This window comes from Triturus cristatus, chromosome 4_2 (assembly GCF_964204655.1).
Source record: "Triturus cristatus chromosome 4_2, aTriCri1.1, whole genome shotgun sequence".
In the NCBI taxonomy this organism is placed as follows: Eukaryota; Metazoa; Chordata; class Amphibia; order Caudata; family Salamandridae; genus Triturus; species Triturus cristatus.
In genome coordinates this window covers 561,247,949-561,275,500 of record NC_140586.1, presented here as the reverse complement: position 1 = coordinate 561,275,500, position 27,552 = coordinate 561,247,949, and the positions used below count along the sequence as shown (strand labels likewise).

The window sequence follows — 27,552 nt, the reverse complement described above, 5'->3', positions numbered from 1 at the left end:
TGCTTGTGCCAAAAGAGAGAATATCCATGTGATCGGAATTACGTTTGATGGCAGCTTTCAATCATCCAGTTGCCTACTGATTTGAGGCAATCCTTGAAGGACTCGAGGGCGTCCGGTACCACATCCTGGAAAGAGAGCAGAAGCTGCGTTTCATCAGCGTTCGAGATTACCTTCATACCCAATGATTAAACCAGCTGAGCCATGGGTTCCAGGTAGACTTTGAAAAGCCTGGGGCTCGGGTGAGAGCCCTGAGGCACCCAGTACTTGAGGCTTCAGGTATCAAAAAAAGGGAGCAAGAAACATCGACTGAGATCTATCCTCCAAATACGATTTCATACAGACTAGCGCGTTCCTTTGAATACTAATCCTCCCAAGTCTGTTCAGCAGCATGGGGTGCACAATCATGTCAAATTCTGATGACAAGTCTAAACAAATGACCAATGCTGATGCACCCAGGTTGAGGCTGAGCTTGATAAATTCCAATACCTCCAGTAAGGTGGACTCAGTGCTGTACCTTGGCCGAAACAGTGTCTGTGAGTGCACGATTAAAGGGCAATAAGGGCTTTTTGGAAGCTGACCCTGGTTGGGGAATTTCAGTGAGCAAAACTGACTTTATTACAACTGTGGGCGGTTGTAAGCCACTAACCTCGTTGCTCTGTGGACCACAAGCAATTTCTCTTTGGTTGACCACGCTGTGTGCCCACCTCAGCATCTGTAGATTTATTCAAACCCACTTGAATTCTGTGGGTTCAAATAAAGTCCTTCATGGGGGAATAGGTTATCTACCTTCTCACAGTTGTTGGAGGCTGAGAATCAGGCTCAAGTATTTCTGGGTGGGCCTTGGAATTTTCCAAGCGCAATATAGGCCTGGAGCGGTCCAACATCAGTTTGAGACTGGCATCAGAAACTGGTCTGCAACGGGTGTCAGTGGAGTTCATGGCAGCACTGCAAAGGAAGGAATTGTGGTGGACCCTGGGACCAGAGTGGAAGCCTGGACAGGGCACATTCGATGCTGATGAAGATTAAGCCTACAGAAGTGCAAATTTAAGCTCCTGCAGCTTTGGGTGGAGGAGGGAGGGCCAAAGGAACACCAGAGGGAGCTGGCTGTATCTTAATCTGCAATATGGCCTCTGTACAGGCCCCTATGTGCGAGGTGATGGGGGTATGATGACGGCCCAGGAAAGTTGGGCATGCGGAAACCAACTGTTGAACAGGCTAAGACTTGGAGTGGATAGAGGGGGACTGAATCCTGCTTGGCTTCCTTGCATTTGAGGTGAAGTTTGAATTTCAACACTTCTTCTATGACTTTGATGTGGACCAAGATTTAGCACAGGACTGGCCTCACGACCTGGAACCAGATCACACCCACAACCTCTTCTCATGGCTGTCAAACATATAACTTCATCTCCTGGTCTCTGATCACCTTTGGGTGCATCAGGGCACATTTCTCAGGCGACGTGAGAAATTACCATAACCGTGGCAACAGCTACATACACGTTGGGGTCTGTGCCAGACATCTCGTTTTGCAGTCATGGCACGGCCAGAACCGGTCTTTGGAGGGGCAGAAAAAAGGAACTGATGTCAGCGTGCAGGAGTGGCACCTATGTGAGGATCTGCTCCCTCACTTCCTACAGTGGTGCAAGGTCATCATGGAGCTGCGTGATACCACCCAGTGGTGTGCTAGAGCTACTGCTAGAAAATGTCCAGAACCACTCTGATGTCTAGAAGTAGTCTGAAGGTGAGCAATCTGTAGTTAGAATATCAGAAACAGTCTTTGAGTGCTTAATGAATTAAAACAATAAGCTGTAAAGCAAGCTATGCTAGGATGAAGTTCAACATATGAGATGCATGCTTGATCAAATAACTAATGTTAAGAAGATTGCAATTCAGATTCTTCAGAATAGGAGATGGTTAGCTTTTGAAGAACACTAGTATTTTAAACACCTGCACAGTCTTCTGTGAGTACTTGCCTGCAAATCTGCAGATGCTGAAAAGAGAAGGAAAGCGCCATAGCAGAGTTTCATAATCCAGTTTTTTAAATTTTAATGGTGCTTTGGGACAGAGCTACAAGCATCAGTTATTGAGCAAAGAGTGTCCCAGAATGATTGGAACACGGACAACCCTTTGGTCACACTTAAGGAGTCAAGCCTCTTTTAATAAATTTACAGAGGCACAACATGGCACAGCAGCAGGCCACAATGTTTCATCACATGAAGTCATTTGTATGGGGTTAACATCTTAAGCCAACAGCAGTAGGCATAAGAACACAAAGAGATAAAGGTGGAAAGAGTTTCAATAGATTAAAGGATCCAATGATTTCATCACTGCATCTAGGGGAGTGGATAAGAGAGAAATCCGATACCTAGAAGCTCGGTCACTATTCAAGAACCTGACAGAGAGCATTAATTAGTTGTTGTCAAGGATCCAATTTATGTGCCAATAAAACAATTGAGGTAATATGCTCCTTGATCTTCTCCTTGGGGCTTTAAGTCTATAACAATCCAATCTGAGATGTAAAGAGAACTTGAAGTAACTGGCACCTATAAAAGCAGTACTGCACTTCAATGCCATGAGTGTACTCTCTGCAGGACTTGTTGATGGGATCACCCTGGTTTCAGCAGGCCAGGGTTGGAAACTGGTACAGGACCAATAGTTTCAAGGGACATCTGGGTGGGAGAGCTAGGGAAATGATGACCACTTCTTTTCTTGTTCTCCTTTAATTATTTATGGACATGGATCAAATCAATCCAAATATGATTTTTCAGTGCATTTGTTATTAGATTCAAGAAAGTCACTAGAATATTCCTTCGTAGGGCTAGGACTGCAAAGGGGAGATTTGGCAGGTTGCCTTTCTGCTTATGCATAACATTGCCTTGGAGTATCAAGTGTTTAGAAGAACAGAATGAACCAAAGATAGAGGGAGTAACTACACTAATATGTGCAATACTAGTATAACAGTGTCTCAACCTTCTGGAACTTATCAGCAGCCTCATTAACCACAGGGCGATCTAGTGCCACCAAAGCACGAGGATAGCTTTACGATTTCAAAGATCTCCGAGCAAGGTCTGACTTGAATAAGCCACAAAGTTCTTGACAAAATCTTTTGCAATGCAATGTACATACGTGCTCAATATTACATTTAGCAACCCTTCAAGAATACTTAAATACATTCTACTATAAACAATAGGCTTAATACGATTAGAAGGCACAGATTCTATATATAAATAGTTGGATATTGCACAGTTCCCCATTCCACAATAGACAAATATATATTATAAAGAGCCATGTGCATATATTTAGAATTAAATTGAGTTAAACAACTAAACACCTACATTTATATTTAACGGGTTTTTCAGACCATTAATTTCCTATGGGTCCCCAACATTTCTCGTTCTTAGTGCATAGCGCCTTTTTTGTAATTCTTTGACTTTACACAATTTTGCTCTCCATGCATGGACCGAAGGTACATTTCTACTATGCCAATTTTAAAAGATTAGAGATCTTGCCACTAGGGCAGATATATATAGGCATTCTTCTTGAGCATTATATAGCGTTAGATTTGGAGAACTTCCCAGAACTGCAATAAAATTGTCGATAGCTATAGATTGGTCAATGGTACTTCTGAGATATTTTTCTATTTCCTCCCAAAGGTTCTATATTTTGCGGCAATTCCAGACAATGTGTCCATGAGGAGCTTAAATCTTGGCAAGCTTGGGAAATTATTACAAGTTTGTTGGAGTAAATATGGATTGCCTTGTGCTACACAATTAAAGAAAAAGTAGAATTTTAAAATAACATTGTCTTCAGGTTTAACAACGTTGTGCATAGTAAATGTCTCTCTCTATTCTTCACAATACAATTATTTCCATATCCATTATCCCAAAACAGCTAGCTTTAATATTGTTTTTACCAGTTTGGTATCAGTTAGCATTTGATCCAGTGAATCAATTTTCCTTTGTTTGAACACAATATCTTTCTGTAATGCAGACATAGTGTTTTCTTGCTCCTTAATATGCATTTGCTTCTTTTCCAGTTGGTCTTGTAGCTATAAAAAGAAAATCTTGGTTACTTACAATGATCAATATTTAAGCCAACATTAAAAAGTTGTACATTTATTTACTGGTTCATTGTTAATAAACAGACATGCCTTCCCGTGTGACTGCAAATGTACTCTATAGTTCAAATGGTAATTAAAATGCTCAACATCATTTTTTAAGTTTAAGACATTTATTTATTTATCATCTGAGATCTGGGGCTGCTGCCTCACATAAATGTAACATGGAAATATTCATGCATTCACTGACAATTAACAATAGTGCACAATACATTATAATACCCTGCCTAATGAAAGTGTCATACTATGTTACCTTAAAAAAAACACCCCATGTTTTAAAATATTTTAGTGGACTAACAAAAAAGGTCTGTACCTTTAGAAACACTTGTTCTTGTGTATGCTACAATACCCTGCAGATATTCCATTTCTGAAATTTACAAAACCACCAGTTTGGTACCGGAAATTCTTGTAAAATATTTGACTTATTTCTTCTTTTTATGCATCATGGCTGGCGCTCATTACTTATGTCCGCAGGTGCCGATTGCTATCGGCCCAGATGAAATATCCCAGAATATAAATACTGTTGGCACAGTCATACCCTTCAGCTGCCTGATATTTCCCTTCTTAGAAATACATTCTTCAGATTGGTCTGCGTGCTACTGGCACTCCTTAATACCGATGATGCCGCCCTGTTAGCTCGGACTGGCACAGTTTACAGATCTTAATAGACAAATGTATTGTTTTTATGGATGCAGTGGATCCAAAGGTTAATTTTAACAATACTTTTACTATGATTTGTGGCCCCTGAACGGCCATTGCATGCGTGCATTTCATCAGGGGGGCCAAAATATCTAAGGTTAAAATGTTTACATATCTTGGACTTCATCCCGATATTATAGGTAGTATGGGCCATATGTACGAAAGTTCGGCTTTGCAAATTCCAAATAGCGAATCTGTAGAAATGCTAATAGGAAATCGCAAAATGATATGTATGAAAAAGTGTATTCCTCTAATAGCGATTTCTACAGGTTTGAATCGCAAATAGGGAAATTGCCATTTAGGAAGTTGCAAAATTGCAATTTCCTAACAACAATTCGCAAATTAGAAAAAGTAATTTTTCTTTAGGTTTGGGTTGCAAATGCAACCATTCCTTTAATACCGGTCACCCACCGATACCTTCCAATGGCACAGAGGAGCACAGGAATGTTCCCTTCTGCCAGCACACCCCATCTGCTTTTCTTTCAACCCTCACTGCCCTATGCCCATGTGGTAAATCCAAGCGTTTTTTTCCTCAAAATAGGGACGCCGCATCTGGATTTGGACTTGGTAATGCTGGGCCCACATGTTATTCCTCATTCTGTGGGGAAATAATAGTAATAGATGGATTTATGTTCAAGGATATTGGCCGGGAACTGTTATTGCCGGTGACATGGTATCCTCTTACCTGGGGCCTAAGTGGCATAGAATTTTTTCTAACACAGCCCTATTTCTACTCAGTTGGAAAGAGCACTGCATATATCTCATCAGCTTACATTAGGTAGTGTGATGAAGGTCTTCTCCATAGCCCAGTTTGACTATTGTTATAGTGCATGGCATTATGGATACAGGTGACTAAGCATTTGCACTGTTGAAAATAGGTGATCGTTCGTATTTGCCAGCTTTAGTTTTTAATATGGTAAATCATAGTGCCCATGTAATATGGGTAAAGCATTTTTGGGACATGCAAGAGATTTCTTGATAGACATGCAGTGGCTGACAAACTGTGTCACTATGATGTGGAGAACTTGGGCAAAGCACAGGGTTTTGCTGGCAGTGAAAACCAACATCTTACTCCGCACATCCAAATTAGGTGGTCTCAGGTATGTAAAGTAGTGCTTCGCAAGTTTTGTGGAGGCAACGAAACCTGTACTTCAGTATGCCAAAGGACTGTGTTGTCTTATGTGACCTGTTGTACTGCCTTTTACTTCTGGTTCTTCGAATCAAGTAGAGTGTCAGTATCCAAGTACGCAAGGCATATGCACTATCAAAGTCAAAAGCTACTTTATTCGGCAAATAAAAACCATAAAAGCAAACACGTTAAAAAGAATTAATAAAAACAACCAACGTTATTATATCCGGGATCAAGTTTTAAACAGCAAGAGATACATTATATAAAGTGCAACAGTGCTACACATAAAACCAATTGCTGTAAGCAATATAACAAAGTGCACATACTGATGCGTAGTAAACCCTGAGCACAAAGTAGAAAAAAAAGAAAAACTGGCTACTGCAAGGACAGCTTTTTCCTGTATCTGATGGCCCCTGTTAGGAAGCTCACATCCACAAAGCAGACCATGGGAGAAGATAACGAGAGGGGGCGGGGTGGGGGTGTTAGGGAAGAAAATACTGCGGAACTACCTTCTCCTGCACTGTCCTAAGTTGCCTAGCTCTCTTGCATGAGTCTACTGTATGTAACGTGGATTTCATGCTGCAATAGTTGGGGAAAAACCAATAAAAATTATTTAAAGAAAAAAAAATGGGAGAAGATAACATTTGAAGATATAATAATGCAGGCCTGACTTGGACAAATTGACAATCTCTAAGCAGCTGAAGTATAAACTTTCTACGTAAGGGGTCATAATAATCACACACAAAAATTAAATGTAAAGTATCTTGCTCTGAGAAATTGTCACATGGGCAGGGTTTTAATGTGCCAGGTTTCGCATATCCTGGAGGAAACGCCAGTAGCCAGGGGACCAAATTCAAACGGAATCTAATCAGCACAAAGCGATGATATGCTTTACTAACAAGGAGTAAATACGGTTGTACCTGTTGGCTCATACTCAGCGTGACAAACCTTATAACGATGGGCTTGACGAGCTCCTTGTCTTCCCGGAACTCCTGCCGTTTGTCCAAAAACTGCTGTTTAATATTTCTTTTTTTTTTTTTTTTTTTTTTTTTGAAAAACCTTTATTGACGTTTCAATCATTTACACGTATGGGCCTACAACCCCCCGGGGCCGGCCGCTAAGCAATCAGAACAATAAAAGCACGTGTAAACACAGGCGGCACCTCGGAGAGCAAAGTCTACAATGCAGTATAGTCCGGTCAATGAGCCGCTCAGGTAGGACACCAGGAGAGAAAAGGTTTTTCATTTTATGATAAAACAAAACAGTAGGATCAGGTGCCAAACAGTTTCCCAACAGCGATAAGGGCTAGGATAAGAGACGCAAGCAGCAAGCAGCAATACATTGAATCAATGGCGCAGACACGGGAAAGTACGGATAGGGAGAAATATCAAAGATAGTTGCGCCTACAGGTCCCCGTACCTAAAGCCCAGCGAACCCCCCGGAAACTGTGGCACACATTAAGAGCAAGCGATTCACGATAAGAGAGGTGTACCGCGCTGATCCCAGAAAAACAAGCAAAAAGGAACAGAGAAGAAAAAGGAGGCCATGGAAAAAGAGATAAAGACTAAAGAGTCCCCTCCCCCATCCCCCCACCCTGCACCTCTGCGAATGAGTATGGCCCCACCCCCCAGCAGTGTGCCTGTCGCCCTGGAACTAGACCCGAAATATAGAAGAGACAGGGAAAAAAGGAGTAAGAAAGAGCCCCCCCCAGACGGGGGGGCGGAAGAAATGTAATAAAACTGGAGGAGGGCCTTCAAAACATACCCCCGGCTTCTCCCTCCCGCACGGTGAAGTCTCCCCACGGCAAACAATTAGCAGCACCAAGTTGATCATATCAAAAAAAGGAGGGAGGGAGTGGGGAGCATTATGCACCAACTATGCGAATAACCATGAGAGCACGCAACCATGAGTCCGCCTGTCTACTAGGTGACCACTCCCGAAGGATCAGCCTCAGCCTTGACCGCTCTTTGCAATTCTGCCCATGCCTGCCCCTCGACCCAACACCATGTCCGATGTCCCAAGGTACAGGAGTGTCCAAAAACAGTCGGGAAGCGACGCACACAGGTGGGGTGGAAGTCTCTGAGCATCAGCACGGACCGCTTCATGGGGGGGCGTCTTTTCCAGTGCTGCCCCAGGATTTACACTGCACACAAGGTCCAGACAGGCTGAAGCAGTCGAATGAGACACACGCTGCCGGAATCGTCCCTGGGCCGCCAGAGACCGCGCACGGGACAAGGCCTCCATCTTCCGCTCAGGTCCAATACCTCCGGAGCAGATCAAGCCCACAGTTAGCCGACCACACGGTAGCATACTGTCCGGAGTGTCCGGCTGTACACTAATCGCGGGGGGGGGCCGCAACATCTTCCTCCTGTGTGCAGTGTGGAAAGCCACTGTGTACTGGTGGACCAGCATGCCGCCACTGTCCCAACGCTGATACCACACCATCTAGCTTCCTCCCCAGGACCCCGGCGCCATGAGCCAAGGAGTAATGAAGGGCACCAAGGGCCTCCAGGAGGTCGCCGTACCCCAGGGCAGCTCTCTCCGAGCGCTCTGCCACACTCCCGACCGTCACACACCCCCAGTCCCGCTGCGTCCCAGCGGACAGGATGGTAGGCTGCATAGTGACAAAATGGCCGCTGGGAAGGCCCGACTCGTATTGGGGCCAGGACCCCGGGACCAACGCCTCAAGGTCCACGTCGCTGAAGACAAGGATCCTGGGGGAGGAACAGATGCAACCGTTGCGCGGTCACGGGCAATAGTCGTCTCCGCCACGGACCAGCTCCCGCAAAAAGCCGGGAGCAGCCCGCAAGGATCAGGGCGAACCAGGGACGGCGTCCGGCCAGCTCACAGTCAAAGGCAGGGGCAAACACCACAGAATCCGAGAATCGCACACCCGGGCATGTCTTCGGTCCGCAGCGCTCAGCAGGGGGGGAGCGACCACAGCAAAATGCAGGCCGAGGGGAGCAACACTCCGGCGGACCGACTCCACCCAGTCACCACAGGCCGCTGTTGTTAAACTGCCGCCCGGCCAAGGCGTCCACTCGAGGTCCCGGCTTCGGGACCGCACGGGCCGCAAAGTTCAATCGCTGATTTCTCCGGCGGTACTGCAGTCAGAAACCTCAGGATCACACGATCGGTTGCCACTTTCGTTTACAAACACGATCGCGTAGCGCAGAATAAGGATCTCATGCAGGATATCCGTGCGGGATGCGGAGGTTCACGGAGCCGGGAATCTACGCTGCCGTCCCGGTCGCCATCTTGGCTCCTCCTCCTGTTTAATATTTCTAATGGCTACTTGGCCCAAAGGCCATGGGCTCAGGTACAGGTCGGGGCAGCCAAGCCATTTTGTCTGTTCCATGATATATTTTAACCAGGGAATTATGTAAAGCCCCCTCAAGCGCTGTACAGGCCGTGATTCTAAGTTGATTTAGATTTGGAGAGGGACAGGCCCAGATTTTCAGCCAGCGTAACAGAGCGGCTACCGCCATCCGATCCGAAATATACCCCACCCCCAGTTCCTCCTGTAAAATAAATGCCGGAATAGCAAGTGGGACTGCAAGGAGCTTACGCATAAATTCGTTCTCGACCCCCGGAATATCCTTCACATCCTTGTAGCCACAGACATCACACCCATATATGGATATAGGACTACATTTTTCTTTGTAGATCTTCAACAGGGCAGGGAGCGGTTTTGACCCCAATCTTTTTGCAAAATCCAATGTAGCCCCTACTGCTCTAGCTAAAACATTCTCTTTATGTGTTTTTTGTGCACACCAAGACCCTCGTTCATCGACTAGTACCCCTAAATATGGAAAAGGAGGCAATTTGGTTAGCTCAACCCCCTTGCAGAAAAACTTTGCCTTGGCAGCCTTTCGGGAGCCTATTGACACAGTATGTCATTTAGTCAAATTTGTAGTCAAATCTAGTGAGTCCATAAAAGCTATAAAATCATTTAAAAGTAGTTGGAGGCCCACAGCAGTTCTAGCAAGTAGGACCGTGTCATCTGCATACAGGAGTGCAGGGATCATCTTGATACCAGACCGGGTAATGTCTTTATAGCTTGATGTTAAAAAGTCCCCTAACTGTTGATGTAAAGCGTAAACCACAAGGGGGCCAAGATGCACCCCAGTCGGACCCCTCTCTTGACTGACCACGTATCAGTCAGACAGACGTCTCCATTATATCTAACCGTGGCTGTAGTGTTTTCATGGGCAGTGTGTAAAAAAGACATCAACTCCACATCTAAACCCATGTCACGTAAAATCAACCATTATTTAGACCTGTTTACACAGTCAAAGGCTGATTTTAAATCCATAAAAGCCAAGTGTAAAATTCCCTTCTTAGCATTACTGTACTTCCCTATAACTAAATGCAGGTTGAGGAATTGATCCAGCGTCCCATTACCATGCCTAAAACCGTACTGTAAATCAGAGATGACATTAAAATGGTCAAGCCACACTGTTAAACGATCCAATATCACTTTCCGCATGATTTTAGCAGCAGAATCTAAAAGCGAGATTGGTCTGTAGCAAGCGGGATTATCCTGTGCGCCCTTTTTAAAAATGGGGATGATAACAGCCATTGCCCACGAAGGGGGAAAAGCCACAAGAACATGTGCTAATATCTTTGCCCAGACATTGGGATCGGCCTTATATAGGTCTGCAAGTACCCAGTCAGGAGTGGGCACCTTACACCCAGAAGTCAACTTGATAGCTTTATGAACCTCCGATACGCTAAAGTGAAGGGGCGTGCTAGTCAAACCAGTAACCATTTGTCCCTCGGGCTCTTCTAAATTGGTACCGTTGTAGATATTTCCAAAGTGATGTACCCAGTGCTCGGCAGCTATTACACAGTCTATGTTAGAGTTTGACATGTCGGAAAAGAAAAGGCTGTTGACCACGGACCAACATTTGGAACTGTCAAAGAGACCTGCTTGACCAAGGGCCTCCCAAGCCTGCTCTCTTATCAATTTCTTCCTCTCTGGAACTGTAAGATTATAGGCCTTCCTACGACTTCTGACTACTGCTTTGTCCCTCGGGTTTTGCTTGAGAGCCTGCTGTAGCTCCCTGTGGGTCGCAGAACAGGTGCCTTCAAACCACCTCTTGGTCTTCGGGAATCTTACCCTACTCAATGGTTAAGTTAGATGCTATCTGCTTAGTTATTTTGTTAAAAGCCTGTAAGATGGCTCTTTCGTGCGTAGGAGGGTTCATACATGCTTGGATCTCTGTGGCACAAACAGCGTACAGGCTGTCTAGGAAACTTTCCGGGGTAATCCTTTCCCATTCCAGTCTGCGTGCTTGATCTTTGGTACTAATATTTGTGTTAGTGATACAACTAGCCGCCACCCCTTTTAGAGCAGCAGAATAAGACGGCTCAAGTGTAAGAGGGTTATGGTCGCTATGGCTGTTCCAAGAGACGCTCAGGTTCTCCATAACTGAGGCTAATGGTGCAGAGAGCATGATGTAGTCAAAGATACTAGGGCTGCCGCCTCCTGCACGGACCAAAGCACATATGTTTGCTGAAAGCAATGTAAATTATAGGCTAAGAAGAGACCTTCTACAAAAATGCCTGATGGTGTGTGTTCAAAGGGATTTGTCGATGGTAAAGGATCCTCCTGCTCCATTGTGAAAATGCAATTAAGGCAGTAGTGGTGAGTATTAAAATCCCCTAGAATTATCAAATCATGGTAGCTTGTTTGCCCTCCCCATAATGTTAAAAAAATTCTTCTAAAGCTAGAAGATGTTCTATCTCATGACTTCTAGAGAAGGAATTATAAAAATGTACAACTAGCAGGGTAGGAAGATTCCTGAATGACACTTCTATTGCTAGCACGTGGGGTGATCGGCATTCCATTATTTTGCTTTTAAACAAGAGTTCAAGTGAAAACATTGAAAGATCCCCCCTCTTCCCCCCTTGCTCTTCCCATATTCGAGGGGGTTGCTTATTTACAAAATAAAATAAAACTATCCAGAAAATAACTGTGGTTAGGTTCCCACGTTTCTTGTAGGGCAATAATATGATGCGCTACAGAAATTTTTCCCCAGGATGTATTGCCCCTTTTTGACCCAAGGCTGGCTATATTCCACGAGAGTACCTTCGTACAGGGGGCACCAAAGGTAACAAATGTGGGAAAAGAATTAGGGGGGGTTGTCGAGTGATGATTTCAGGCATAGATGCTGATGAGGTTAAGTTGTTAGTGACCTTGGTTGGCGGTTTGTTGCTCAGCGTCTTTTCATCCACCTGCTTTAGTCAATAGTTTTCGTCAAGGTCCTGTAGACTGACCAGGAGTTGGAAGCGATTGGTCATAGGTAAGAACGTGTCCACATTGCTGATAAGAGCACGCTTAACAGGTTTAAAAGGCAGCCACCATTGAAAATTAACTGAGGGCTGCTTAAGGGAATAACAAGACTGTAAAGAAGCAGTCCTAATGGTGGTTATGGTGCTGTTCTTATAATGACATCCCACTAATGCTTTAGCCTGCGCAGAGATCTTGAAATTAACGATCACACAGTCCCCCGCTACGTTTTTCCTAGTCCTACGGCCAATCCATCCCACTCTTCTGGCCATAATAATGTCAGAAGATATATTTGGGCCTTTTACCACATTGTTGTTACACCAGTGAGTGGTCTTATGAATTAAGTCCAAAGAAGTTTCCTTTATGCCTTGCGATAGTGGGGGAACCCCCATTAAAACAGCGACTAGGGGAGCAGATTCATGGGGGCAGGACGAGAATACATTGGTTTTCTGCCTTAGACATTATAGGTTGAGACAAGGTGCATGTAGGTGATGGGCCTTCTTTAGTGGTTACTGGCCCTCACATTTGAGCCACCTGGGCTACAGGGATCGATTCTCAAGGTGTGAAATTGTTTTTAGATATACAGGGCAATTCCTCATCCGCTAGGTCTTGAGTACTTCTCACCTGAGGAACTTGGTTCATGTTATCAAACACCAAACATAAAGCCCCCCCACCCACTCGCTCTGGCCCTATGACAAGGTTGTTGCATATGAAAACAAAAGAATTAAGTCTTGTCTCAATCCCTTCCAACTTTAGTGTTATAGGTGCTAGAAGATCTTTAGTCATTGACTCTAGTCTTACCAAAAGAGTGTCCAACAACAGTTCAAAGTTGGGCCTGGCAGGTAGAGGAGATTTTGGCCGCGGAGATTTCCTTGCGACTATATTACAGGCAGTTTGCTTCCTCTTGGTAGGGGGACAGTCCAGAATTAAATTGTCTCCCGCTGGCATATTTCCTTTCGAGATACATATGGGTGTGTCCAGCTCAACAGGAGGGGCCTCCTTTGGTGTGGGCACGGATACAAGAGGACTTGAGATCCCCACTGAGTCCCCTTTCGACCCCGCTTCTCCATTTTTGGCCACAGCAGAGCCCTGGGCAAATTTCTCGGTCTCCATAGAGAGCCTTCTCTCGGTCAATACTATCTCTTTTGTTATGAAATTTGGTAAAAAAAAAAAAGAATCAATGTTCGCTACCGTATTACTTCCTCGGGGCCCCCCTTGACCAGCAGTCATTTTTAGGTCTCGCCTACGCAGCACGCATGCGCTGCATAGGACACCTTTAGCCGTCGTTCAGCTCTTTTTCTAAGCACATACTCGTGCTTGTGGTGGCATACAACTTGCGGGAGCGAGCAGGAGCGCGCCACAAGCATGAGTATGTGCTTAGAAAAAGTGCAGACTACGCACGCACGCACGCACACACGCACTACTACCAGGCCAGCAAACACATGCGGGTGCCTCTCTCCTCGCCCACTCACTCGCTCCGCCCTCTCCGTCTCCTTTTTGCCTCTCCATTAACTTTCTTTCTCTTCCCATAGTTTCACTTCCCCTCTCTATTTTTCTCTCTGGCCCTCTCTCTAAATCTGCCCTCCGAAGCTCTTACTCTTTCTGTCCACCCTCTTCCTCTCTGTCTATCCCCACACGTCTCTCGCTCCTGCCTTTTTGACGTTCTGTTTCTCACCCCGACTTCAGAGTGGCAGCCATGCTTCTTCCAGTACAGAAGCAGAAGTATGCAGCGTGAAATCCCACACGTGAAAAGTGCTTCTCCTAAATGAATGCACTCTTCAAGTCTGGGGGCTTCTAAAGTTGGAAATTATCTAAAGTAACTTGGTGTACGAGTCGCAGAAATCGAGCACCGTAAGCAGCCAGTACTCTTCCTTTTCTTTTGGTTTTTTAGGCTAACACCGTAGAGCCTTTCGAAACCGAAGTCCTGTTTTATGTAATAAAGTGAAACTCGAGCACGTATAGTATATATTCTTGAATTCAGATGGGAGGTAAAGTTAGGATGTAGGTAGTTTGTTTTCGGTCTGTTGGAGATAGCTTTAGCTCTGTTGGTAGCCTCTTTAAAAAATAATAATGCATACATGTTTAAATATAGAGAGAGTCTTTGGATCAGCACTCTTCATCCAATGGTCTATCCAGTTGTCTTTCTTGTTTTTCGTTTCTATCCAATATGGCATGACCGGTGAATCGGCCTTCTTCAACCATTGTATGCCTTGCACTGTGAGTGACAATATTTTGCCTCATAGAGTGTGTGAGAAAGTGCCATCTGTCTTGCATGGTATGCCCCCACTTTTTGTTGAATTGCTGAATGTTTTTTGACTGAGTGTGCCCTGGGCTCCTGCCAATCAGGTGCCCAGGGCCTATGTTCCTTCCCAAAACCAAAACCTCCAACCCAAATTGGCAAACCCAGGCCACATGTCAGCCTCTGGTAAACGGTACCCTAGGTACCCAGGGCCTTGTGACCAGGGAAGGCCTCTAAGGGCTGCAGCAATAATTGTGCCACCCTTAGAGGCCCTGTACCCTAACACACACACACACTGCCCTTGCAGGCGGAGTGTCTGGGTGCAGGACAAAACAGAGTCGACATGGCACACATCCCTGTGTGCCATGCCCACAACCTACACTGCCCTTGCATACATCAGCCACCCCTCTAGCTGGGTGCCCTATGCCAGTGGTGTGGGCGCAGGAGCATAAGCCCTGTGCCCCTACAGTACCCAGGTCCATTCCTGGGCCCTGTAAGTGCAGTGCTGCCATTTAAGAGTACATGGTGCTGGGAGCTTGTCAAACACGAACTCAACAGAACCATAATGGCAACACTGAAGACTGAGAAGTTTGGTATCAAACTGCTCAGCACATTAAACCCACACTGATGCCAGTGTGGGATTTAATGTACCAAGCACCACAGAGGGCATCTTAGAGAGGCCCCCTGAAACCTAACCTACAATCCACGTCTGGTCTGAGAGGCTGCCTAGGCTGCCACACATCAGACATGTTGCTGGACCCCTGGGTAGGAGAGCCCCTGCTCTCCTGGGCCTGCAACAATGCACATCCTGGGCGAGGTGCTAGATCTCCTCCCCCAGGATGGGCAGGGGGAAGCTTCAAAGGCATGCTGCCTCTGTGAGCTTCCCCAGGCCACTTGCAACCCCCACTCTGGCGGGAAGCTTGGCCGGAAACCCCAAATAAGGACAGGAGATGTGCCAGCCTGCCAACCCCACCCCTCAGGTGGGGGGAGGCGAGGTGAAGCACATCTTCGGGCACTCGCCATCTTGAAAATGGGAGGCCCTACCCAATCAGGACTAGGCTACTGCCCCCCTGCCACATGAGTGGCAGAATAGGGAGTGTGCCCACCCCAGGACAGGGACCCATTGGTCCCTGCCCTTTACATACCTGTAACACCACTAAATCTAGTATTTAGGGGCACCCTGAACCTTCCTTCCCCAGATTCCGAAATACAAAGAAGAGCAAGAAGAAAGAAGACCTGCCCTGCAGCTGCTAAGAAGAGGAAGACACCAACTGCTTTGGCCCAAGCCCTACCGGCCTGTCGACCCTCGACCTGCTCCTGCTACAACCCGGCACCTCTTGTGGCCAGCAACCTCACAAACCCCGGAGGACCTGGCTACCTTTTGGCTCTAAGCACCTGGGACTCCCATGAGTAGAGGCTCTACTCAAAATCTGCTTCTAATCCCTGGCATCAGCCCGGAACCGCGAACCCTTCACACTCTGCACCCGCCAAGCCTGGCCTGTGCCGGAGTGAACAAAGACCACGAGGACGCCCCTACGGCGACTGCGACCCCGAGTCCGGCACCCAAGGACTTCCCTCGACGCTCCTGACGACGCCTGCAGCCTCAGAACCAGGTACCCCCCCAACCCCGATCAACAGAGGGTAAGATTTCCCGACACCAAAAGGCACCCCTGCACCCGGCGCCCTGCAGCCCCCTGTGCCCAACTTCTGGGTACCTACCTATCCTCCAACTACCCAACTTACCTCTCGGAGTGGTGGTGGCACCTGAAGAATCTTCCTCCTCGAGCTTGCAGTCTTTTTCCAAACCGGAGCTTTCCCATTGAAATCAATTTAGCGCCCGAAGGCTCAAAAGCACCCTGCACCCAGCCACCCGAGTGACCCTGGCAGTGTAACCTCTACACCTATCTACTTCCCCATTTGCCCTGAGCAAGTGACCAGGAGCCCAGCTCCCACAGCCGCGTGGCCTGCTAGTCAGCAGCCACCAACCAAGGCCCCCCTGCCTCCCATAGTATAACATTGGGCCTAACTCTCTCTGCACCCGGCTGCCCCTGTGCCGCTGAGGGTTTCTATGAAATTTCTTCCAAGTGTCAACTTTTAAAATAGCAAAATATTACTTAAAAATCCTAGTAGTAACTAAGTTGACTTTTATCACTTGTTTCTAGGATCCAGTCCTGGAATTACAAAAGTAATCCTGAAAGTAATCTATTGCAAATAACTTGAAACTTCCATTGAACTCAATGCATTATTGTGTTTAAAACTGTGTTGCCTATTGCAACAACTTGTAACTTTCTACAAAAGCCAATTGCATATTGCAAAGGTATTTATGTAAAGCATCTCTTTCTGAGAAAGTATATTTTAATACCTATTGTTGGTTCTAAAATAAAACAGACATATATTTTTTATATTAACCATTGGCCTAGAGTTCAGTTATTGAGTGTGTGAAACCATTTTGCTGACTGAGTGTGTACAACAAATGATTTACACTGTCCTCTGATACTGCCTTACTGCTCAACCAAGCTACCACTTTAGAGAATAAGGTTATATCTAACTTTAGCCTCTGGGGGCTGTGGACTCTGTACACACTGTACCTATTTGAGAACAGTATATACAGAGCCACTTTCTCACTTTCTGCCTTTAAAGAAGTGCAACTTGAATGCCTGGGCTAGTATGGCAATACTTTTCCTTTTTTTATTTTTATGTTATCCATGTGTGGTTTAACTGTCTTCAGCTAGCAAAAAATAATTCAAACCCTGTGCTTTTAAACCAAGTCGCGGCGTCGTTTTCAATGGGAGCCAATGAAGACTTGTTGCTTGTGAAGACAGGAGAAGTGTCCGGTGGAATCCAAGGCTGGATTCAGAAGAAGGAAGATCTGAAAGCAGAGGGGACAGTGTTCAAAGTCACTTGGCAGCAACCCGGGGCAAGGAAGATGGATGCCCACAGTCGTCGGGTGATTTCAGGTGATCCACGGGTGTCTTGACTCTTCAGCCACGAGGTCCAGGAGGCGTCGACGACGACCAGGAGCTGGATTCGGCGTGTCCCACAAAGTCTGCAGCTTACTACGGTGTCGGTGACCAGATTGGAGCCAACAAGCCTTGGCAACAGCAAGTCTCGTGGAAAGGATAAAAAGTCAGCGGTGCAGACCAGCAAGGTCTGAGGGACTCACCCAGCGAGGGTAAGTCAGGGCAGGCCTGGAGTAACCAGGCGAGCCCTTTGGAACTGGAGAAAAGTCTTCTGGGGACCCACAAGCCAACCGGCAAGGGATCGTGAAGAATCCTCGGGAGGATTCACTTAACAGGGGCCCACGGTCAAAAGGGACGGGGTAGGCCTCTGATCTTCGGAGGGATTCCTGCTGGAGGCTTGGACCACGTGGTCCAATGCACAGGTTCGTAGAACGTCGTGAAGGGGTTGCACTCGAAAAAAGTGCACGGTACCCAGGGATTGCGGTTCCTCGTCACTCGTGGGATCCACTTGCCTCAGCGTCGCTGGAACTCACAATGGCCTTGGAGAAGTCAGGAAATCCTCTTCCTGGGCTGCAGGGACTTCAGGCTCCGGCGGGAGCGGTGGAGTTTGCGACCGTTGATTGCAAGATTTGGTGCCTGCCAAGCAGGGGAGTCACTCCTTGACTCCAAGGAAGATTCTTCCGTCTTACAGAGGTAGTGGAACGTCGAAGGTCCAGGATTCTTCTTCAGAGCGTCGTCCAGGGATATCTAGTTTGCAATGGCAAGGGTTCCCTAACTTATACTGAAAGGAAGGGAGGGACTAGCTCTATGACCCCACCGATGGGAGGGTTAGGGGAGTGGGTGGCTACACCCACTTCTCTTTGTCCAGTTTCGCGCCAGAGCATGGGCAGGTAGCCCGTGAACCGGTTTGAGCTGGCATATGCACAGAGGGGCCTACTGCTCCCCCAGTGCAGGACTTCAAAGCACTCTAGGAGTGCACCCACCCAGCCCCAATACACTAAACCCTGTCCGGGAGGTGGTCACACCTCCCTGTGACAGGATGCCTATTGTTGGGCCTCCTCCACTGCGAGTTTCGGTCATCAGCAGAAGGGCAGCCCAGTGTCTGTGACTGGTGGCATCCATTTTGTGATGCCAGGGCTCTTCAGGATTCTACTACATTTCCACAGTAGGTACATGTCTATCCCTCTAGAAGGGCGGGATCATACTCCCACACCAGTTACTGGTGTGGGGGCATGATTCCAAAGCGCTTGACACCAAACACGACATGTTTTGATGCAGCCATTCCAAAGTTAGCATTAACCGCGAGGTTATAATGCACTTAAGAGTATATGGTTTGACCGCATTCACAAACAGCCCAAGAGAATGGACTCTGAGAGCTGCAGAGGGGCCCTGCTCAGGCAGAGGCACCCCCGCACATGGAAACCAAGCACCCTGCCCTCAGGATTGATAGGGCCTGCCTTAAGGGTGACTGATAGGTTTAAATGTGTGTGCAGGGAGAGATATAGTGAACCTATATCTCAGTGAGGAGTGCTAACACTACCTCACCCAGGCTGCAGTAGCAGGCCTATGGTGTCAGATTTAGTCTGCTTCCCAGGGGTGGCATAATACATGCTTCAGTCACTGGTAGGCCTGTGAAGTACCTATGCCCCTGGTACCTAAGGTACCATAAACTAGGGGCTCACAAGGGACCACAGTATCCAATCACTAGTGCACCTAATGTGCATACCATGTCGTTTAAGGGAGTAAGCAGATAGGCTGGGGTCCTGGATAGTAGGATCCCAGCCAGACTAGTCAAAAACCATCAAAACACCAGAAAAAAAGTGGGGGCAACCATGTAGTCAGATTCCACCTTCCTACAGTTATGTATTCCACTCTGGGAGAACATGAAGGAGTCATGGGTATTGGCTGAAAATCTGCCTACAAGGTCAGTTATGATGCATGAGGCATCACACACTACCTGTAGATTGTGTGAATGGGTGCTTTTCATATTTCTGTATATGAATTAATTTGCACAGAGGTATATGGCAATATGTCTGCCATCAACACAGCCAATTACATTGGGAAACTGTGCTGCCCTGTAAAACATTAATTTGGTCTGTTGCAAATATTGTACATAGTGTTAACGATTCGCTATTTGGAAATTTCTATTTGGGATTTCCTATTTAGCGATTTACAAAATGCCATTTATACTAGCTAGAAATCGTATTTTGCACCACCGGAAATGACTTTTGTACATAACGAAATGGCATTCTACATTTCCTATCTGCCTAGCACATATGGCCTTTGGTCACATTTGAGAAATGTGAGGGTTCCCCAATTTAAAAAATCAATTAACTTGGTCCTTCAGTTTGCCACCAAGTTGAGTACCAAACCATTAAGAGAGATGTCCACTGCCTACAATTTGAAGTGTGTTTAGTGACTGTTATATGGTGTGGACATATGGGGCTTATGTAAGTTTTGATAAATTGTAAGGATTGAGAACTCATGCCTACAAGTCATCTTGAGCTTGGGATCCCTTATGTGGAAGATTATATCAAACTAAGCTCACTTCTATTGTGGCATTTCATTTGGACAAAACCGGTGGCCACCTTAAACAGAGAATTCCACATTTATGCCTATAGCATCCAACGGCTGAAGTATATATTGGAATGTTTGCTCCAACCCTGGCATTCTAGAGTACTTTGAATATCCAGATGGTGCTTATTCAATGACAAAATTTGAAGTATCCATTTATTGGCTATTGTGATGTAGGGAGAGCCCGGCAGGAGGGGCATATATCTACAGTCATTGCGTACCTGCCACTATTATCTATAGCAGGAATCCAACCCTATTTTTATATGGTAACAAATATGCAGCATAGATGTAAACTGACAGCTTAACACAGCCCATTATTTGGTAGCCTATCTAGGGAGTTATGCTGGATATCCGAACCTTCCTGTACAATGCATGCTACATTTTCTCTGTAAAATGCATACTACATTTTGCCTTTTTCTGTCAATTTTACTCTGGGCCAGACGCTGTTTTAATCAACTGATTTTACAAAGCTTGAAGTTTAGACAGTGAAGACCTGCCTTAATCTTCCTCCAACAATGTTATTCTCCTGGTATATTGTTATATTTTGAATGCCATAAAGATTAGAAGACAGCATACATGTGGTTAACATTACAAATGTACACATTTTTATTATTTGTCGGATTAACTGTATCAGTGATTTTTATTTGAAGAACATATGGTGTGATAACTCTCACTAGACTATGATGATCTGGGATTATTCTAATTATTTTAAATGATTTGTATTGATGAAATATATTTGTTTTTATATGTGGTGGTAATTTTATGCTATTGTGTGTCTTTTATGCTTCTCAATCAAACTGAATAAAGAATTTAGGAAGAAAGACTCAAAATACAGAAACCTATCTAAAGGCAACACACAATTAATAGACATTATCATAAGGAGACAACTTTTTCTTCTAGAAAACAATTCCCTGGCACAGTCCACAACTGGGAAAGAATCTAAAAGCAACAGTGAACAATTTTAATTGGCGAGACCTAAATAGCACAGAAAATGCTATTTAAGATGTGTTCTTTCAAAGATCTTCCAAAATTCAGATGTAGACAATTGTGTGCAAAGAAAACCTAGTTAAGGTAGACCTCTTTTAGAAGACAATTTATGCAGCCTCTCCTGAAGCTTAGATGGTCGGGCAGTGGAAAGCATACAGTTAACTGCACAGATTAAGTAAGGTGGAAATCCATCAAACTTTGGAAATAAAAGTTGGCTTGGGCATCAAGGTTAGTTTCACACTACAAAACACATTACAATAATAATAATCCACATTTGTAAAGCGCGAACAATCACCCATAAGGGTCTCTAGGCGCTGGGGGCCGTCGGGAAGATTAAGCAAGCTATTGCCCAGAGTCACATGGTGCTGGGCTAATCTGCCGCCGGGGATCGAATCGTGATCCCCAGATTCCGGAGTCAGTCGCCCTGGCCGCGGCGCCACACCTCTTCCTCATAGTATACATCTATTTATGGAGTTGTTTATTCACTCTCCCTACTGATCGCATTTATTATCAAAAACACTAAAAGGCTTAAGATATAAACTTGTCCAGTACCGTATTTAAGTCCCTAATTAGAGGGAAGTGGGAAGTCATTCATTTACAGGACAATTTAATGTCTCAACAACAGCATAGAAGACAAATTATAGTTTAAAACCTACTTCACAAAGGTTTAAAACCTCACACAAACATGTATGTTTGTTTATATATGCACTGCATATAATAATTTTGGTTTCAGTAAGACAAGGTGACTTACCACTCACCTTTTACAAAGTTACTCCTTAAAGCAGATGAAATGTTAGAAGCTGCTGTGTACTGAAGCACTATTGGTCTTTTTTGGAGACACAAAGTACCGTCCTCACTACTCAAATTATAAAGAGTTGGACAACTTAACCTTGATAACACATACAAAAAATAAAATAAAATGTGTGAAAAGTTGGCCTGGCATATGCTGGTCACTAGTTATAGTGGCCACCTTGCACCAGTCCAATTCGACTCTTATGGTAGATAGGTTTAAGACAAACTTTTAAAGAAAGCTATCCTAGTGGTAGCTGTGGAGAGCAGCCTTCAGGCTAAGTCTCAGAGGAATGTAAAGCAGCTTGTTTTACCTTATAATCTCTTGAATTACCAAATGAAAGGACACCACACAGGTATATATATCAAATATATATGTATTTATTTCTAGACACACTCTACTAATCTCTTTATGAGATTAGAAGTCAGGAACACATTCACATATCAACGTTTCACAATAAGTTAAGCACAAATATGGCTGGGGCCCTAGAGGTGTACCAGACCATATACTAAAAAAGAGGTTTAGGAAAGTGGACTTGCAGAATGACAAGGCCTAGGGCCTGTAGAATCGCTGGGGCTTCACTACTGCAGTGAAAGCAGGTAAGTGTAACGCCCTGAACGTCTCAGGATCGTTTAACAGACACGATAATGAGAACGCAACCACTTGTGAAGGTTTAGTTATTTTAATGAAGTCAAAAATAATACAAGGAATAAACAAAGGTTATAGTCACTGGAATCCTCCAGGCTAAGTACGTTACCAGCCCACAGCACGGATGGTCCTAACCGTCCTCTGCATATACGCCGATCCCGGCGTATGCCAACAGAGGGCAGAAATGAAATGGCCGACAATGGCAATCGGTAGGCTGTGAGGGGCACGAAGAGTGTTGGGGAGAATCGAGGAGTCAGGGAAACACCCAGACGGGGTCTCTACCTGAAGGGAGCAGCCGCTCAACCTCTTCCTCAGACTGCACCGGGACGCGGAGTCACCTCCTGGTGATGCGTCACCGATACCCCAATCACAAGCAAAGAAGACTGAACCGAGAGCAGCCGCTCGATCGATCCTGTGAACTTCCGAGTCTGTAACGCGGCAAACACCTCCTGGTGTGCGTTACAGCTGGCAGTCCCTGTATCTCTGGTCGGGCTGGGAGTTACGACTCCAACCAGCAAAAGCGCCACTGCGCTTTGACTCAGCCGAGTCAAAAAGCGAAGCTCAATGGTTATCCGGTAGAGCTTCCGGGTCCTTCACAGGTGACGATGGGGCAAGACACGGCCCAGGGAGTAACGACTCGACCTACCTCCGTTCTTGCCTTACTGGAGCACCACTCCGGAACACTGCTCTTCACTAAGCAGGTACGTCGGTGTAAACACAATATCCGACAGCGTTGTACCTCCCGGTTCCTCCCTTTATAGGGCGTGTTTTCCTTGAGTTATGTAACAGCTCTCCTGTTTACATAAGGGCGTGTTTTCCTTGAGTTATGTAACAGCTCTCCTGTTTACATAAGGGCGTGTTTTCCTTGAGTTATGTAACAGCTCTCCTGTTTACATAAGGGCGTGTTTTCCTTGAGTTATGTAACAGCTCTCCTGTTTACATAAGGGCGTGTTTTCCTTGAGTTATGTAACAGCTCTCCTGTTTACATAACCTCTCAACCGCTAAGCATCCTGGGAGATGTAGTCCGTTTTCGCTGGTTACCGTTTTCCTCCCCTCGCATGACAGGAATTCTTGACAGTACATCCTCCCTCTCAGCGGCTCCCCACGGGTCCAGCGCTGGCAGGAAAACGCCGATGGAACAAGGAGACCAAGCACGGAGCATGAACCCCTTCAGCCGGTTCCCATGACTGCTCCTCCGGGCAATAGCCTTTCCACGCAACCAGGTACCACAGCTTCCCCCTGCGCCATTTGGACGCCCGTATGCCCGACACTTCATACTCCACCTCCGACTCCACGCATACCGGCCTAGGTGTCCCAGACGGCTTGGAGGGTGCTGGTTTGAGCAATGATACATGAAAGACAGGGTGTATCCGCAATGACTGGGGCAAGCACACCTTCACGTTCACGGGACCCATACACTTGGTAATTCGATAGGGGCCCATGTACTTGGGATGGAACACACTGTTCTTTCGAAACCTCATGTTTCTTGTGGATATCCAGCCGTAGTCTCCAGTGTGGTACAGTGGCCCGGGCCTTCTCTTCCTGTCTGCCGCAGCCTTGTATCTTCTCTTGGCCTCTATTAGGACAGCCCTTGAGCGCATCAACGTGTGGCGGGAATCCTGTCCTCTCTGAACGGATGTAGAAATGGCAAGAACCTGGGAGTTGGCCATAGTTGCGCAGTGCACCAAGTTTTCCAGAACTGCGCAGTAAACTGCGACCCCCGGTCCGACACGATCACCCCAGGTAATCCATGCAGTCGTACCACATTCTTTAGGAGTAGTGACGCCAATTCCCCGGCCGTAGGGACTCTCTTGCAGGGGATGAAGTGCCCCATTTTCGTCAAGTAATCCACCACCACCAGTATTGCCGTCATCCCCTGGTCTACCGGTAGGCCCACCACGAAGTCCAGTGATATGCTATCCCATGGTCTATCCGGGGTCGGAAGTGGATGTAAGAGCCCTTGGGTTCGGCCATGGTCGGCCTTCATGGTAGCACACGTAGGACACTCCTGTCCCCACCTCCTGACATCCACTCTCATGGTTGGCCACCAGAAATGCCGTCCCATGCTAGCCACCGTTTTTTCAAAGCCCAAATGACCTGCGCATGGAGAGTCATGGCACCAGATGAATGCTTGTTTCCTTAGCCTAGGCGTGGGTATCAATAGACACCTGCCCTTCAGGGGTATCCCGTCCTTCAGCTGCCATTCTCTGTGACTGAGGAGCCACCTCCGCCATGCGAATGACCTGATCCCTCTCTTTATTCCTGTAACGCCCTGAACGTCTCAGGATCGTTTAACAGACACGACAATGAGGACGCAACCACTTGTGAAGGTTTAGTTATTTTAATGAAGTCAAAAATAATACAAGGAATAAACAAAGGTTATAGTCACTGGAATCCTCCAGGCTAAGTACGTTACCAGCCCACAGCACGGATGGTCCTAACCGTCCTCTGCATATACGCCGATCCCGGCGTATGCCAACAGAGGGCAGAAATGAAATGGCCGACAATGCCAATCGGTAGGCTGTGAGGGGCACGAAGAGTGTTGGGGAGAATCGAGGAGTCAGGGAAACACCCAGCCGGGGTCTCTACCTGAAGGGAGCAGCCACTCAACCTCTTCCACAGACTGCACCGGGACGCGGAGTCACCTCCTGGTGATGCGTCACCGATACCCCAATCACAAGCAAAGAAGACTGAACCGAGAGCAGCCGCTCGATCGATCCTGTGAACTTCCGAGTCTGTAACGCGGCAAACACCTCCTGGTGTGCGTTACAGCTGGCAGTCCCTGTATCTCTGGTCGGGCTGGGAGTTACGACTCCAACCAGCAAAAGCGCCACTGCGCTTTGACTCAGCCGAGTCAAAAAGCGAAGCTCAATGGTTATCCGGTAGAGCTTCCGGGTCCTTCACAGGTGACGATGGGGCAAGACACGGCCCAGGGAGTAACGACTCAACCTACCTCCGTTCTTGCCTTTCTGGAGCACCACTCCGGAACACTGCTCTTCACTAAGCAGGTACGTCGGTGTAAACACAATATCCGACAGCGTTGTACCTCCCGGTTCCTCCCTTTATAGGGCGTGTTTTCCTTGAGTTATGTAACAGCTCTCCTGTTTACATAAGGGCGTGTTTTCCTTGAGTTATGTAACAGCTCTCCTGTTTACATAAGGGCGTGTTTTCCTTGAGTTATGTAACAGCTCTCCTGTTTACATAAGGGCGTGTTTTCCTTGAGTTATGTAACAGCTCTCCTGTTTACATAAGGGCGTGTTTTCCTTGAGTTATGTAACAGCTCTCCTGTTTACATAACCTCTCAACCGCTAAGCATCCTGGGAGATGTAGTCCGTTTTCGCTGGTTACCGTTTTCCTCCCCTCGCATGACAGGAATTCTTGACAGTAAGTAACAGACCCACGGGAGACGCATGCAGTGTGTGAACACAGCCACGGGTTCCCTATTGATTTCAATGGAGCAAGTCGCGGTTTGATTTTTAAAGTTTTAGGGTACTTTGAGGAAGTCTACAAGCAAGCCACTTACAAGGTAAGTAATTTGAGGGCCAACACACACTAGGGTACCGGAGTGCACGAGTTACCCCACCCAGGGAAGCCGGGTGCATAGGTGTCTTTTGGTGTCGGGTCGCGTCGCTGTTTTCTATGGAGACCAATGAAGACTTGCTGCTTGCGTCGACTGAAGAAGTGTCCGGTGGAATCCAAGGGTGGATTCGAGATGCAGATGACCTGAAAATTGAAGGGACAGTGTTCACAGTCACTTGCCAGTGACCGGGGGCCAGGAAGCTGGTTGCCCACGGAAGTCGGGTGATTTCAGGTGATCAAGGGTCTTTTGACTCTTCGCTCACGAGGACCAGGAGGCATCGACGTTGACCAGCAGCTGGATTCGGAGTGTCCCACGACGTCTACAGCTGACTGCGGTGTCAGCAACCGGATTGGAGCCAACAAGCCTTGGCAACAGCAAGTCTCGGGGAAATCGAAGAAGGTCGGCGTTGCAGACCAGCAAGGTCTGAGGGACTCACCCAGCGAGGGTAAGTGAGGGCAGGCCTGGAGCAACCAGGGGAGCCCTTTGGTACGTTCAGAAAGTCTTCGGGGGACCCACAAGCCAACGGGCAAGGGATTGAGAAGATGCCTCGTGAGTAAATGCTTTACAGGAGCCCACGGTCACTCGGGACGGGGTAGGCCTCTGATTTTAGCTGCAAAACCTGCTGGAGGCTTGGGCCACAAATGGTCCAAAGCACAAGTTCGTAGGACGTCGTGAAGGGGTTGCACTCGACAATAGTGCACGGTTCCCAGGTATTGCAGTTTCTCGTCACTCGTGGGGTCCACTCGCCTCAGCTTTGCTGGGGACTCACAATGGCCGTCGAGAAGTCAGGAAATCCACTTCCGGGGCTGCAGGGACTTCGAACTCCGGCGGGAGCGGGCAAGTTTGCGACCGTTGATTAGAGTTTCTGGTGCCTGCCAAGCAGGGGAGTCACTCCTTGACTCCAAGGGAGGATCTTCTGTCTTCCAAAGGTAGTGGAACGTTGAAGGGCCAGGATTCTTCTTTGTAGAACGTCGTCCAGGGTTATCTGCTTTGCAATGGCAAAGTTTGCTATTTTATACTGAAGATAGGGGAGGGACTGGCTCTATGACCACTCCTCTGGGAGGGTCAGGGTAGGGGGTTGTTACACCCACTTCCCTTTGTCCTGTTTCGTGCCAGAGCAGGGACAGGTAGCCCCTGAACCGGTTTGAGCTGGCATATGCACAGAGGAGCCTACTGCTCCCCCAATGCAGGACTTCAAAGCCCTCTAGGAGTGCACCCACCCAGCCCCAATACACTACATCCTGTCTGGAAGGTGGTGACACCTCCCTGTGACAGGATGCCTATTGTTGGGCCTCCTCCACTGCAAGTTTCAGTCAGCAGCAGGAGGGTAGCCCAGTGTCTGTGCTGGTGGCATCCATTTTGTGATGCCAGGGCGCTTTCAGATTTCTACCGTGTTACCACAGTGCACACATGTCGTCCCCTCTAGAAGGGTGGGATCACACTCCCACATCATGGACTGATGTGGGGGTATGATTCCAAGTTGTTTGACACCAAACACAACATGTTTTGATGCAGTCATTCCAAAGTTATCATTATA

At 46.8% G+C, this 27,552-nt stretch overlaps 1 protein-coding gene across 3 annotated transcripts in view; it reads right to left on the bottom strand.

Annotated features, from left to right (window-relative positions):
• CCDC18 (coiled-coil domain containing 18) overlaps nucleotides 1–27,552 on the bottom strand; it is a 1,105,805-nt gene that overhangs the window by 657,173 nt on the left and 421,080 nt on the right. For all 3 annotated transcript variants that reach the window (XM_085602201.1, XM_085602202.1, XM_085602203.1), the window contains one exon: nucleotides 3,911–4,045. In XM_085602201.1, the coding sequence (XP_085458327.1) occupies nucleotides 3,911–4,045 (135 nt within the window). The remainder of the gene's footprint in view (nucleotides 1–3,910; nucleotides 4,046–27,552) is intronic.